General features: G+C 40.4%; 1 protein-coding gene and 1 pseudogene across 2 annotated transcripts; both read right to left on the bottom strand.

Annotated features, from left to right (window-relative positions):
* Window positions 1-11,784: 11,784 nt before the first annotated feature.
* Window positions 11,785-12,385, bottom strand: LOC308648197 (coiled-coil domain-containing protein 90B, mitochondrial-like; annotated as a pseudogene). Its single transcript has one exon. The product of its transcript is annotated as a coiled-coil domain-containing protein 90B, mitochondrial-like (transcript).
* Window positions 12,386-14,213: 1,828 nt separating this feature from the next.
* LOC308648467 (U6 snRNA-associated Sm-like protein LSm6) lies at window positions 14,214-14,903 on the bottom strand. The gene has a single exon (XM_081293227.1). It carries the CDS (start codon window positions 14,729-14,731, stop codon window positions 14,489-14,491), a length of 243 nt encoding a protein of 80 aa, XP_081149353.1. The 5' UTR covers window positions 14,732-14,903; the 3' UTR covers window positions 14,214-14,488.
* Between the last annotated feature and the right edge of the window lie 939 nt (window positions 14,904-15,842).

Raw genomic sequence — 15,842 nt, 5'->3', positions numbered from 1 at the left:
TATCGTTTCCTTCATTTCTAGAATTATTGTTTGATTATTTTTTATAATCTCTATCTCCTGATAAAGATGCTTAACTTCTTCTTTTATCTGTTTATGTAATTCATTCTCAATGTGTTCTTTCGCTGCTTGAATTTGCTGTCTCGTATCCTCTTTAAGGTTCCATTCCATCTGTCTAAGGTGTTCCTTGTTCTTTATATGACCATTTTTCTGATGACTCTAGGTCCTCCTGAATATTTAGACTGTCCTGCATTGTTTGTACTCCTTTTCTTCCTTGTTTTTTCAAGTTGCTCATGTTACTTCTTGTTCTGTTTGACTGCTGAGTTACTGTTTACTCCTATAAATTTATTTGATGCTGTAGCCGCAGGTTTCAATGAAGTTATCTCCTCCGCCGCAGTCTGGTGACGTCAGTTCTCTGCCATGGTGGTATCTCTTGCAAATGGCGACAGTTCGTTTCCCTTTGCTGGGTGACCAATGCAACGGGTGGGTCCTTACTGTCTCTCCCAAGCCCCGTTTCAAACCTGTGGCCACTACCTATGAAGGCTCGGTTGGCATTTACCTCAGTAGGAACAGAAGGGCCGACCAGTTGTTTCAGCCGGATGGATTAGTGCTGAGTCACAGCTGTTTGTCTGCGGGAAGCAGGTGAACGGGAGCTTGAATTCAGCCGATCTGGGCTCAGTGTGTGTTCTGAGAGGCCCAGACTGATCCATGTCAGTTCAGCATTGCCTAGTGATCCAGGCAAAGTAGCACGCGCAGCCGAGAGAGGGGCGCGGGGCGCTGCTCGCCTCAGTTCCGAACTCACTGCTGCCCGGTCTTCCACCGCTGCCAGCTGTGACAGAAAGAGGAGCACAAGGCGGCCCAGCGCAGAAGGAAAGCCCTATTTTCTTATTTAACCTTCCCCTGCATCTTAATCTCCATCAGTGCTTCCTGGTAGAAGATGATCAGTAGTGGTGCTGTCTATCTGTGCCACCCAACTTTTTCACAGTCTACCACTTCCCTCTACTGAATACCTTTCGGAAAGTGACGGTAGACTGTCAGTGTTATAGTTTAGATTTGAGGTATTCCCCAAAATCTTATGTGAGAGACAATACAAGAAAGTTTAGAGATGAAATGATTTGGTTATGAGAACCTTAACTTATCAATACATTAATCCACTGATAGGGATTAATTGGTTGGTAATGCAGGCATGTAAGGTGTTGCTGGAGAAGGTGGGTTGTTTGGGATGTTCTTTTGGGGTATATATTTCATTCTTGATTAGCAGAGCTCTTTTTGCTTCCTGGTGTGAGGTCCTGAACCACTTTCTTCCATGATGTTCTGCCTCATCTTGAGGCCTCAGAAACCATGAGCCCCAAATAAACTTTTCCTTCTCTAATTGTTTTTGTTAACTCTTTTGGTTCCAGTGACATAAAAGCTGACTAAATCACTTACTAGAACTGCAGGTTACAGAGGGTAAAAGTCACAGGCACCAAAATTCACTTATAATGTTAGTAATATTTATATCAGAGAGCATCTGTGAATATAAAAAAAATCCACACTAACAGGTATGTGATTGTTCTAATAAGTAACATAATACTTGATCAGGCATTTAAAGTTCTCTCCTGTATATCAATATAAAATATATATTTTTTTAAAAATAATTAACCTGATCCTTTTAGTTGAAAACATCATTATCCTAAGAAGAGACATGAGGGGGAAAAATTCAATTTTCAAAAGTGAAAAGAAAAAGCCTTTTGTGAAAAGAGACTTCGTTATTTGAAGGTGGGTTATATAGTCAATGTTTTGATATTGCTCTTTTTTTTTACTGAAAATGAAAAAATAAAGAAAAGTATGAAAATGAAATTTTTACTGGGGAAATTCCCTCAAAAAGTATACAATAAACAGTATATATAAAAGGTATTTCTTTATTAGCTATTGAAAATGGCTAAATTGGAAGAATTTAAAAAGGAGGTCTCATAAAGAAAAAGACTAGTAACTGTGAAAGGAGATTATAGAGCTTTTTAAAAAATTTTTTTATACATCTATTTATTTATTTATTTATTTATTTATTTATTTATTTATTTATTTTAATGTGGTGTTGAGGATTAAACCCAGGCCCTCGCACATGCTAGGCAAGCACTCTAGTGCTAAGCGAGAACCCCAGCCCAAGATTATAGATATTAGCAAATTATTGTATATATCTTGGTTTGATCCGAATTTTAAAAATGGGATTTACAAATAAGTAAATAAATTTCTTGGAGAATATGAAAGGAAAGTGACCACAACACTCGGAGCAACCAAAAGATCTTTATTGCAGCAATGCAACAAAGAGAAAAGAAGGAAGGAAAGAGAGAGAGAGAGAGAAGAGAAGAGATGAACAGGGAGAGAGCAAGAGCAAGAGAGAGACACAGAGCACACGCAAGAAAGATAAAGAGCAAGAGAGAGAGAGAGAGAGAGAGCAAGAGAGAAAGAGCAAGGGGGAGAGGGGCCTGGCAGGAGGGAGTTTTTATAGCCCAAATCTAATGGGGCCTCTGGGTCTGCAAGCTGCCTTGTTGGCCCAAGGGGGGTTGAGTGCTCAGCCTTGAGCGGGACTTGACACAAACAGGTGATAAAGGACCAGATAGAGGGGGGTTTGAGTGCATGGGCTATCTTGCAGCCAACATCTGTTCAGCCTGCCCTGAAGACAACACAGTTCAGCCTGCTCTGCACCCAACATTCCTCCCTTTTTGTTTTTCTAAGTGACATGGGGGACGGCGTAAAGTCCTCTGGCTACTTCCTGCTTAATGGTGGGTGGCGTTAGACCTAGAAGGGGAAGTGGAGGAATGTTTGGGGGACAGGTCTGAGAACACCAGGGCAGCCAGAAATAACACTCAGTGACTACAGACAACTACTGTGGTAGGGGTAAAGTCCATAAAAGTTTCTTGAAGCCACAAGTCCTCGATGGCATCAAACCAGTCCTGGATGGAGGAGATTCTTTGTATCAGCCACTGGTCCTGTAGCAGGGACTCTAGGAACTATTGGAGGTGGCTTGGTTGAATCCAGTAATGTTAAGGGTGACAGCCTGATTGTAGCCAGTGGAAGGGCAATCGCCTTGACCCATAAACTGAGAGTGGGTGGTGTCATCCTGGTGTCATGTCACATTGATGTAGAAGCAGTATCTGTAGTTTGAGATAAAAACTTGAGAGAGAATAATGATTAGTAAAAGAAGAAGAGGGTTGGCGGGAAATTTTGAGTTTGGTGGGCGTGGTGGAAGTCCAGGACTGGACATTTGGAACAAGTGCCTTTTTAAGGTGGCAGACATGAGACTAGGGGGAGTTTAGGTTTGATGCTTTCTTGTGGGGATACTGTAGAGCAGACAGAATAAGCAGAGTGGACGTGCTGGAGAGTAGTTCTCATTCCTAGGAAGTGAAAGAGGGGTTGTGAAAATTGGAAAAAGGGGTTAGAAAGGGTTTTAGAAGGGCACAGAGTCTCTGGAGCCATAGGAGTTGGTCATGAGTTGCAGGTCTCCATCTTGGGCATCAGGGCTGGTAGTCTTAAAGAAGTAGTTGATTGACCAGCTTGTTGGTGAATTTGTGTATCTGATCTTGCATGAACTTCTGTAGGCAATTTAATAGACATGGTCCTATTAGGAGAAACAGAGAAGACTAATAGGGGTCCTGTGAGGGGGAGGAGCCAAGGCCATACTTGACTGAACATTCCCCATGGAGCCTGTTGGCTTAGTTGCTGTCTCCTCTTTTCTAGCTGTTCTTGTCCTTTATTGCTCCCAGGAATGACTGTGTTTTTTTTTTTTTTTTAAGAATTTTTAATATTTATTTTTTAGTTTTTGGCGGACACAACATCTTTGTTTGTATGTGGTGCTGAGGATCAAACCCGGGCCGCACGCATACCAGGCGAGCGCGCTACCGCTTGAGCCACATCCCCAGCCATGACTGTGTTTTAGCTTAACTGTTTTTGGTAGGTGTTTAAGATCAAGCTGGTCAAAATTGACTTTGTTTCTATCTATTGTTCCCATAGGGGTCATTCGTGGGGGAACCTGAGAGCAGCTTCTTAGTTCTGCTAGTGCCATTTGCGCTAGGATGGGTCCAGGTCTTGCTTGACCATGTGGCTTCCCTTGGAAGCATCAGGGATGTCTCCTGTCTCCAATGACCCTCCTATTCACAGCAAGTGCACTGATTGGATTTTCATTCTCCAGTGGTCTCATTAATCTCCCTGATCAGGAGGTTATGTGGCCCAGAGTTGCAAAGCTCTTTAGAGAAGTTCCCTGTTCCCTGGATTCAGACTGACTCAGAGGGCCAGAGCCAAATATTGGTTTTCTTGGCCATTTTAATTTAACCTTAAGTCTTGATCATAAACACCCAGCAAAGTCAATTTCACCCTAAATTAAGAGTATTGAGCTTTATCTGAAATCTGGCCTACTTTGGAGTCATTCTGATATGTAGTAAGATGGGAGGCACAGTCTTATCTCAAGTAAGCCAGGGCTCTTTAAATCTTAGGTAAAGTGTTCTAATATTGAAGCTGATCTCTTTTTTTATAATATTATTTTATAAAGTTTACATATATGTTGTTGCTTGATGTCACATGAATACTAGGTAATACAGTATATCACATTTAAATTATACCCAGTGTATAGAACTTTATATTAATCTTATTGATAACAGGTCCAGTTATAGAACATTAAATGATATAAATAAATGTCTGATATGTTATTTTTATAAGCCTAAAATAACCATGCAACCTTTTGGAGAACACCAGCTTGATATAGTTTTTTAAAGCTTCTATCTTAATGACATATACCTGGAAAATATGAATGCATTTAATATACAAAGAAGAGTAATAGTACCACAATTATTATTGATGCTTTTATATTAATCAAGTTTAGCTCTTAAAGAAATAACATATTACAATATTACAAAATAGCAGTTGTTGTTTAACCATAGTTGTATATACAGACCTTCTTTAGCACTTACTTAAACTCTCTTATTTACTTAATAGACTCTCTTATCCAGAAACACATTTTCCTTCTATTAAATTCATACCTAGAACCTTCTAATTTCTCTTTCCTATCTGTTAACTCTTTTTTTATTCACACTTTGAAACAATCCTTGTAAATTTCTGAATTTAGGCAAATAATTCCATTTTAACAAGAGATATTTTGTTATTTGCAACACACAATTAATCACATCTGTTGACCATTTCATGAAAACATGAACAATGTTTAGGTATATAGAATTGTAGGGACAGACAAGGCAAGGCACCTAAGATAGCACCGAAGATAGGGAAACAGTCTTATTTGGTTGCAGCCTGATTCAGAGGGCACTGCTTCTGTTCTTATCAATTAATCCCCTGAACCCCAAGTTTAGGTTGTTTCAGAATTTTGTACCCAACATGTAAGGGAAGGGGCTCAGAAGTTCACAGTCTGCAGAAGTTCACAAAAAGCAGTTTTTTTTTTTTTTTATTCTCTCTGTTCTGGGCAAGTTAACCCTTCAAGGACACTTGGGAGGGGGAGAGCTTTTTCTTCCCTTTCTCTCCTCTTCCTTCCACCCTCCCCACCCCTGCCAGCTGTTATCATGGAGCCCAGTTGGCAACTTCCTTATCTTAGACATGTAGCCTTCTCTGTGAAGCCCCAGCTCAAGGCCAGAGGCCTTGTTCACATATTTTGTGGAAAAACTAGTAAGGAGATGTCTAGCTTTTTGAGTGCTGATTTTTCCAGTGACCAAGTAAAACAGGGCAACATGAAAATAGGAAGTTTATCTACATTAAACTTTTTTTGTAGAGATTCTTTTGCTGAAAGTCCTAAAATCAGCCATGGTGAAGATTTCTGGAGAAGATCAGCTAAGCCTTTTCTGTGGGCCTGGGTAGGGAGGGGGAAGATGGGAAGGCGGGGCTGAGAGCAGCTTGGTGGATCTGAGAATGAGGAAGGAGTGATGTAAAAGAATAGGATTTTCCCTAGCAAGGAAAACTTGAGCAGTAGAACAGGTAGAGCAGAGGGGAGGATGGGAGTGAATATCCCAAAAAGCCTGTAAGGGACAATTCTTAGTAACCTGTTTTCAGTGATGACAAAGCAACTTTAAAGGCCATTTTCACCAGATCTCTGATAGGGGTCCAAGGGCTCTCTTCAGCTTGTTTGAGCTTTGGGTTAGCTGGTAAGAGGACCTGGTGGGACCTGGTGTGGGCGCTGACAGAAGAAGAGAGGAGTGAGTGGGTGAAGGGATTCCTTCAGTACCTGCTACCTCAGAAAAGAGGCAATGGTTTGAGGAAAGGCGGTTGTTTAGTTTTTGATCTAGTGAGTGGAGAGGAGAAGTCAGGTTGTTCAGGTGGGGGAGACAGTGGAGGGGCTGGGGCAGAAGGTTGAGGGTGAGGACCTATTTGAGCCGGGCAATAGGGTGGAAATTCATTAGTAGGGTCAAAAGTAGTGGATGAGTCTGGAGGAAGAGAAGATTGGGGATCAGTGGTTGTGGGTGTTGGTTTGCAAGCTAGAAAAATTTGCAGAGAGCACAAGCAAGAAGAAAGCTTTGATGTAGCAGCTTTCTACCCATTTTTTCGAATGCTCATAGTAATTGTAGAGATCCCTTAGAATGGAGGGATCCAGGGACCCAAAAGGGGGGCCATCTGCTTTGGTTGTCTAAGGGATAAGTGGGCCAGGCCTGGGTGCTATATTTGATCAATTTGGGGGGTGTGATGTCTGGTGTCAAGGAGAGAGTTTTGAGGTTATCCAAGAGGCATTGTAGGGGAGAGTTGACCGGCAGAGAGGACACATTACCCATGTCGCAAAGTAGTATAAGGAGGAGGGAAGGGGACGCAAACTTGGTATAGAGAAGAAGGAAGGAGATGCAACCGTAGTATAAGAGAGAAGGAGGAAACTGATTTATTGGCAAAAGGGGCGTCCCCGCTAGAGCCAAAAATCAGGAGTGCCTTAGTGGCAGGTTTGAGCTGCAGAGACCCCTCCTGGAGAGGCCGGAGACTCGCAGGGCCACAGGGCCGGAAAGAGGGGAAAGAGAGAGACAGGGGAAGAGAGAGGAAGGGGAGGGTAAGCGTCTCTCTGGCAGCCGAGTCTTGAAGGTGTGAGGACTAGGATTTTAGGAGAGCCACCAAGATGGTGAAGGTCTGGGTGGGGTGTGATGTTCAGTTCTCTGTTATGTGTTCCTGGAGGTTACACAGTCCTTCGAGGGAGACCTACAAAACCTATGCTGGGAAATTACCAGCTGGGAAGGGAAGGGAATAATTTTGAACCCAGGAGTCTATTCTGCCCTAGGTAGGAGTCACTGAGGGCCACCATGGCCTTGAAGGCTGTGGTGGGGTGTTTTCCTCCCCGCAGGTGGGCAAAGAGGTTTGCCGGACAATCAACAGTCAAATCCTCCTGACACCACCATTGGGTTTAGGACTCCAGGAAGGGGAAACTCACCAATCGAAGGTCGGTGGAGTTCTGGCAGTCGAGAAAATGGGTTCAGGCCTGGGTTCAGGCCATCCGGTGAGTGGCACTTCCAAAGGAAGAGGGACCCAAAAGTGGGTTTTATTTTTATATTTTTTATTTTTTTAAATATTTATTTATTTATTAGTTATTGGCGGACACAACATCTTTGTTTGTATGTGGTGCTGGAGGATCGAACCCGGGCCGCACGCATGCCAGGCGAGCGCGCTACCGCTTGAGCCACATCCCCAGCCCCCAAAAGTGGGTTTTAACCCTCTCCCGGGTTTCGGCACCAATGAAAGGAAAGTGACCACAACACTCAGAGCAACCAAAAGATCTTTATTGCAGCAGTGCAACAAAGAGAAAAGAAGGAAGGAAAGAGAGAGAGAGAGAGAGAGAGAGAGAGAAGAGAAGAGATGAACAGGGAGAGAGCAAGAGCAAGAGAGAGACACAGAGCACGCGCAAGAAAGATAAAGAGAGCGAGAGAGAGAGAGAGAGAGAGAGAGAGAGAGAGAGAGAGAGCAAGAGAGAAAGAGCAAGGGGGAGAGGGGCCTGGCAGGAGGGAGTTTTTATAGCCCAAATCTAATGGGGCCTCTGGGTCTGCAAGCTGCCTTGTTGGCCCAAGGGGGGTTGAGTGCTCAGCCTTGAGCGGGACTTGACACAAACAGGTGATAAAGGACCAGATAGAGGGGGGTTTGAGTGCATGGGCTATCTTGCAGCCAACATCTGTTCAGCCTGCCCTGCAGACAACACAGTTCAGCCTGCTCTGCACCCAACAGAATACATACCAAAATGATGATTATCTTTGTCCATTGAAATTGCTTGTAATTTTTTCCTTTTTGCTTTATCTGTTTTCTAAGTTTTTTAAACATGAAAAATATATAACTTGGTTTAAGAAGCATTAAAATTCTGTAATACAATATCTTTTAACACTGATTGCATTTATTTAGTGATACATTCAATATTAAAATATGTGGGAAAATTATAACTAAATTATTTTGAAGAAAAAATCAGATAGATCGACAAGACACTTTTTTTTTTTTTTTTTTTTTTTTTTTAGTTATAGATGGTGCTGAGGATTGAACCCAATGTCTCACATATGCGAGACAAGCGGTCTGTCGCTGAGCCACAACCCCAGCCCAGACAAGGCACCTTTAACTTTGGATGTTTTACATTCAAGTTCTACTTTTACACATCTTATTTTTTTTTCTTTTTCTTTTTTTGAAAAACAGAATAAGGAAAATATGTCAGATAATCTCTGGGGTCCCTTCCAACACTCATGAATCCTATGAAAGACCAGATGACCATGGCAAACTACTGCCACCTGGTGGCAGATATCGAAAGCGAGGAGGCTGTATTCAGGGGATAAAAGCACCATTCATTCATGTTTATAGATGCTAGGCAAGTGCTAGCATCGTCACTCATTCAATTTAGTGTTTTTCTAGATGATGAAAGTGAGGCAAATCCTAGCCATATGATCTGGAGGACATTTAATTTCTTCTGAATCTGTCTTTCCATCTGAAAAATAAAGACAATAATGTCTACCTTACATTATTGGAAAATCTAGAGGTGGATATAAAGTATGTTAGTGCATGGCAAAGAATAATTTAGTGACTAAATAGTAGTAATTATCCTTAGGAATATTAACATGTAGTAGGACAGTAAGACAACATCTGTGCATCATGAAATATGCTATGAAAATACAAAGAGACACAGTATATTCAGAAAAAAGCAAAACCAAAGATTTATAAAGGACCTGTAGGGAATTTTGATGAGCATTCCCAGGGTCCAAACTTCCCAGGAAATAATGGCCAGTCATGACAGAGGTTTGGATGAAGAAAATTACCAGAGCTGAGCTCCAGGAATATTGGTACTAAAGCCATGTCTAATAATAAGCTAACACCATCACCAACACAGGAAAGCAGCAGAGGACAGCAAAGGAAAAGTGGATGGGAATGACACCAAGCAGCTGCAAAGCCTAAGTAATGGATGAACCTGTCTAGGATGACTCAAGACATGGTTAGACTGAAATGAATTCCCTGAGGCAAAGGGAAGCTATGATGCCAACCAAACCACAACAGTTGTAGGACTAGTTCCTGGGATTTCTTATTCTGGGTCTAACGCTGCTCCCCATCTGTGACAAATGTTAACCCCACTTTCCACTGAGATGAATGCTGAACCAAATGCAAGATTGGCCTTTGTATCACATACTGTGCAAATACATAGGAAAGTGACTTTTTGTGGCTATTTTCTAATATACCAAGGGTTAGAGTGCAAATTGACAAAATATTCAAGGCATTATACTTAAAGGAGAATAAAAATCCCAACTATGCCTCATTCTGAAACCTCTGTGGGATTTATAATGGCTTAACTTTTTAGTTGACAAGAAATGCATATATTTTTTGGCATATTAGAAAAGCTGGCGATTTCAGAAGTGTTTTCTTTTTTTTTTTTTTGGAGTGTGTGTGTGTGTGTGTGTGTGTGTGTGTGTGTGTGTGTACAGCACGCTGGGCCTTGTGCATGCAAGGCAAGCACTCTACCAACTGAGCTATACCCCCGGCCCAGAGGTGATGTTTTAACAAACATCATAGATCAAATGGCAGGAAACTCACATAAAATATACTTTTTTAAAAAAAAAATTATTTTTTAGTTGCAGTTGGACACAATACCTTTATTTTATTTATTTATTTTTATGTGGTGCTGAGGATCGAACCCAGGGCCTCGCACATGCTAGGTGAGCGCTCTACCACTGAGCCACAACTCCAGCCCCCAGAAAGTATACTTTGACAAGAGCAGAAGCAAATAAAGACATAATCTCCTGCAGTTACATGTGTGAAAAGGAAAGATTTGGAATGGAGATGATAGAAAAATATTAGGGGAAAAAAAAAACTAATGTTGTATGAGGGTCCTATCAAATGGGGAGTATAGGATAATTTTGTAATAGTGGAGTAATACATTTCAGAAAAAGGAAGGTGCCTGTTAACTGAGACTGCATTTAATTATCATAGAAAAGATGAAACACTTTTTCGTAGTCAGAAAAATCAATATATAGCCAAAGAAGAGAAGCTGTTTGATGATAAGGCAATAAAAACTTCAAAGGCCAAGTTAAGAATATTGCCTAATTCATTTCAGCCTAAACTGATCCCCGTGCCGGTCTCACGCTGTCCGCCAGCTCTTTCTCTGGAATATGTTACCCAGTCTCCTTGGAATCATTAGCCGGCTCCTTGGAATGGAAACTGTGTCAGTCTCGGGGGTGAGTGGGAGGGAAAATGGTGTTGGCAGAAAGAGGAAGAGTTTTTTTCTGTATAGAGCCAGAAGTAAGTGCTGACATTGTCTCACATGTGTTTGGGGACAATGGCACATGCCAACGGTAATGTGTCCACTTTTCCAAGTCCCTTGCTCAGAGGCATCTGGCAAGAGGCTGCAGAAGCCATAGCTTATTCTCCCTCTCCACCCCCAAATTTCTGAATTTCTCTCCTCCCTCTTGGGAATGGGAACAGGGGATGACACACACAATTTCCACTTTAGTATTGTTAACATAATTATCCAGAATGAGTTTTTTCTTCCCTACACATATTTTGAAACAAAATTGTTTGCCTTGCAAAATCTTCACTCCCCCTCTCTATAAGCACATCTTTTGGGGAGTTTGAACATTAACCTCAGCTGACTTCAGAACTGCACTAAGCAAAGCCTGTGTTCTCTAGGCCAAAGTAGACAAATTAAAGGAGAGTGGCCAGTTGATGCCGGAATTGTTGGGCCAAGGCTGGTTAATCCTGTGGGCTCCACCCCCTGCACCTTTGTCTTTCTCCTGAGGGCAGTTGTGGGAGTTCAGATTAATTGGAACTGTGAAAGTTGCTTAGTCAGTTGGCTAATACAGGTAGAGGGGTATGGGGGTGGGGGACTGGTTAATTTTTAAAGATTGTTTTATTCAAGTACAGCATAATGTCTGCATTGAATATATTTTATTTAAAAGGCAGAACAATCACCATTGCCACATTTTTTGTTATAATAATCTTTTATATAAAAATTTAACTGCAGTAACCAGGAGAGTTAAATCCAGTAAGCATGTAGGCCAGGGAATAGTTTTCAAATTTGCAGCACAGACAACAAAATTCTATTTGATTTACAAAGTTCTTCAAGCAAATACAAGACAACTTTAGTTCAGTTTCTATGAACTCTTAAAAGGATAAGGTCAAAATACCCTTCTATCTCAAATAAGGTTTTGGATGACAGCTTTTCAACATAAAATACAACACAAAATAAAGATAAAATACTTAGAACACTTCTCTTTAGTCCATATATACTTTGAATAAGTTTTTAGTACATTTCTGCTACAAATGAAAATGTTCAAAGAAAACTTAGTATAGTGTTCTACAAAGCCAACAGCAGCAACAGCAGGCTCATTAGTAGTACTTTAAAAATCCCAATGCTATTGCCAGGCAAGTGAACACAGTCTGCAAGATAACAAACTGTCTCAAGTTTGACTCCATCAGTGTTTTAAAGGGGGCAATTTCAGTGTCAATTTTATTACTGGTTTCTGAAATAACACTTATGGTTTGAGTATCCTTTCAGGTAAATTCTGTGGTTGCTTCCATAAGTTGTTTTTCTTGATCTGTAAACATCTGTTACCCTGTTCCTTTCTAGTTTGATGTCCAATTTATTATCTGTTCTGATTTTACTGGTTTTATTTATTAGTTGTTGTTTAACTTGGTCTAATTATATTTTTATTTTTTCGTGCTCTGCTCTCAGATTTGCAAATTCATTTTCCTTTAGGTTGACCATGTCTTTCCTGACAGAATCCAAAAGAGCCACTAGCTGTTGTACTGTTATTTCCTGTTGAGCTTGAGTGACCATCTCCTTATAGATAGTATTCAGGCTGAGATTTGGTTAATGCTGCTACAATTGTTTCTGCGTGTGATTTGTCAAATCCATGAGTTTACAAGTCCTGAACCAATGCATGGGCATCAAAAGTTAATTTCTTTGTTCTAAAGGATTTAAGTCCATATCCTTGGTTGTTGTGGTCAAGAAATCTCTCTGCAGGGCCTAGGAGAAACACCACTGAGGAGTTGAAACCCAGAGGCCCCTGCTGTCTTCAGACTGTGGAAGCCACCAAACCTAGCAATTCCTCATGTTCTCCACCTTTGCCACATTTTACTCTATCTTACTCCCCAAAACCTATTTGTGGGCATAGATTATAATCTTTTAAACTTTGGAAAAAAATCATCTGTCTCCATTTTTAAAAGAATCAATTGTTGGTAATTGAATACAAGTAGTAGGAGAAGGAGAGAAGACCCCTCCCCCCCCCCCCCCCTAACTGAGAATTCAACCCAGGGCTTCTTTACCATTGAGTTACCTCCCAGTTCTTTTTGACTTTTTAGGGTCTCCCTGAGTTGGTGAGGCTGGCCTTGAACTTGCCTTAACCTCCTAAATTACTGGAATTCCTGGAGCACACCCAGCAGACAGCTAACATTTTAAATGCCATATAAGCCAGGTATGATGCTAATTGTATTTCTTTTACCTGAAGAAGATATTTTCCAAATCAGATAGAATTCCTATTAGGGCGAAAACTGTTTTGTTTTGTTTTTTTTTTCTTTGTTGTTGTTGTTGTTGTTTTTAATTTTTACAGACTCAGCAAGCATTTTGATGGGCTACCAAGCATTAGAGTTCAGCCCCAGGTAAAGAGCCTGGGCAGCCTGAGAAGGAGACACAGGGAGATACAAGAGATTCACAGTGTGAGAAAGGGTCTAGGAAGAAATTTCCTGCAGCAAGATTCTCCAAGGAACTTTTTCTTTCAATTTATTTTATTTTATTTTATTTTTTTACTATGGAAATTCCAAGAATATATAAAATTGGAATGAGTAGTGTAATGAAAGCCATGTACCCATCCCTCAGCTTCAACAATTGTCACCTTACAGCTATTTTGTTCCTTCTGGATCCCCATCGACTTTCCCACCCAAAACCATCAGTGAATTATTTTGAAGCAAATCTCAGGCATTGTACTGCTTCACACGCTGAACTGTAATCTATTGCTGAGCCATCTGGGTCATTCTTCCCTCTTGTTTCCTGAGCTTCAGTCAAGTCACTGCTGTACTTTTGTGTCAGTGGTACTTTGGAGGAAACTAAAAGAAAAAAGTCTGCATGAAGCCAAAGTGAATGAAGAAAAGACAATAGAATGAAACTCATCCAAAGCTGAGTTGGGTGAGCAGAGCTCCTGAGAATCCTTGAAATGATTAGGAGAAGGGGAGGGAGAGAGGGGTTGCTAGTTTTTCTACAGGAAGTTGGATGAAAGCTTTATACAGGAGTGTGTGTGTGTGTGTGTTATTAAAAAGAGTGACTCTAGAAGACTAGAAGGCTGGGGACAGCCAGACAGCTGGCATTTGGGTTACAGTTGCATATTCCAAGTTTCCTTGAAAGGAAAGAAAATACTAAATTTAAACACCATCTTTCAGTTTCTCAGTCAATAACTTCCCTTTCTGTCTCTTTCACAAACGCAGTCTCTAGACATCCATGAAAGGCATTTATTCTTTAGAAAGTCTTTCAGAAACACTAAATCATTAAAGCAGAGAAGTTGTTAAGCAGTTCCAATCCCAATTAAGTTTTCGACTGATTTCTGTGTAGCTCTGTTGTTTAACAACCTATGGTGAAACCAGCAAAAATTATCAAAGCAGACTTACACACTTGCATAATTCACCCGTTACCTTCTGGGATGGGAGTAGGGGAGCAAATAGGTGACAATAATTGAACTATACATAGATTTGTCAAATTCATAATGTTATTGAAGTTTATTTATTTATTTATTTATTTATTTATTCTTGAATGACATGACATTTAATAACCTTGTAGGAAAAAACAGATTTTGTCTCTTGTTGTTAATTATTATAGCATTCTATACACTGACACAGAGGTAAAAGAAAATGACTGAAACTTAAATGTGAAAACTCTTTACAAGTCAATCCACAACTTTATACATTTATCTTACTCACATGTCAGTGAAAAGTCACCAACTACTATGAAATCAGGATAACTTATAGCACAAAAGAATCAAAAATAGAAAAACTTTCATTAAAAAATACATCCAACTATGAAAAGAACTGCTCCTTGGTGTCTTCACATCCTTCTCTTCTGCGTACTTATGTATAACACATTGTTTCCTTGGATAAATGCATCCCCATACTTATTCTTCAGCTGTCCATTAACATATTCTTCTGTCTGCTCCAGGGCTATGTTCATGTAGCCATCCAGGCAAGCTAAGACCCCTCGATAATCCACTCCAGAATTTAATTTTACCACAACTGGCCGTCCGATGATTTGCTTTAAGAAGTCACTAGGGGTTTGCTTCCGCAGACTCATTTTAACAATCTTGGGAGGCAGGAAACCTGAATTCTAATCCCATCTCTGCTATTTAATTAGCTGTGTGACTTGGGTAACTCATCACTCCACCACTCAGGCCCCAGGTTCCTCATCTAGAAGCCGGGATCCAGAACTCTCACTCCCCGTGCCCCACGAACCCGGCCTCTGCGGACAATCCCTGTTATTGAAGTTTATAGACAGATAATTTGTGAATCGAAGTGCCATCTTTCTTAAGACCCATCTACATGGTGGATAATTGCCCCAAAACATCCAATGTTGAATAGACTGTGACCTTTGTTGCAGCATGTAGCCTGAGAGGGAGAGAACTGTTAGTCCCAGGATGATTTATTTTGAGAATTATTATTCATATTCTAATGGAAATATTTTTTTTCTTGTAGAAAAGAGAATATAACCTTTGTATCTTTATGAGATAGTCTTCTATCAGATGTTTTTCTGTCTTAGGCAAAGAGAGGCTTCAAGTGAGAAACAAAAATTATAAGTAATTTTAAGACAATATATTGAAAACATTGCTACCCAGAGACCTTAGAAAATAATATCTAGACATCCACTAGATGTCACTTGATGTCTGCTTTTTTATAAAGGTGATTTTTTTTAATGGTTTATCTGCAATTATAAATCTACGACTCCCAGTGGGTCCAAACTGGCAGAAAACAAGATGCAACAATATTTGAGTGAAAGCAGGCAAAAGTCATTAGATGAGAACAATGATTATAACTTTAAATAAGATTTGGGTGGTTGTAGGGTTTGCATAATCCCTCCTGGCATCTGTAAGGATGAAGAGAAGCCAGCAGCTTTGCCCTCCTGCTGTGTTTAAACAAAAATGGAAAATTGTAATGAACAGCTCGATTTTTCCTATCTTCCATTTTCTCTTTTCTTCCTCCTCCCTCATTTTTAGCAGAATGTGTCTTAAAATGCTTGCCCTTTAATGAAGTCATTTGCAACATTTTAAGATCACTTCTTCTTTGTTCAAATTTCTACCTACAATTAAAACTGTTTTAATCCTAATTATCTCTGTGAAATGTTATGTGACAAACATAAACGAAGGTCTCTAGAAATTTTGTGAGGGTTCTCTGGGGTTATCCACTTCCTG

The sequence above is a fragment of the Spermophilus citellus genome (genome assembly GCF_964194105.1).
Source record: "Spermophilus citellus genome assembly, chromosome: 4".
NCBI classification, from domain to species: Eukaryota; Metazoa; Chordata; class Mammalia; order Rodentia; family Sciuridae; genus Spermophilus; species Spermophilus citellus.
Note: the sequence above shows the minus strand (reverse complement) of the source record. Positions and strands in the feature narration are given on the sequence as shown.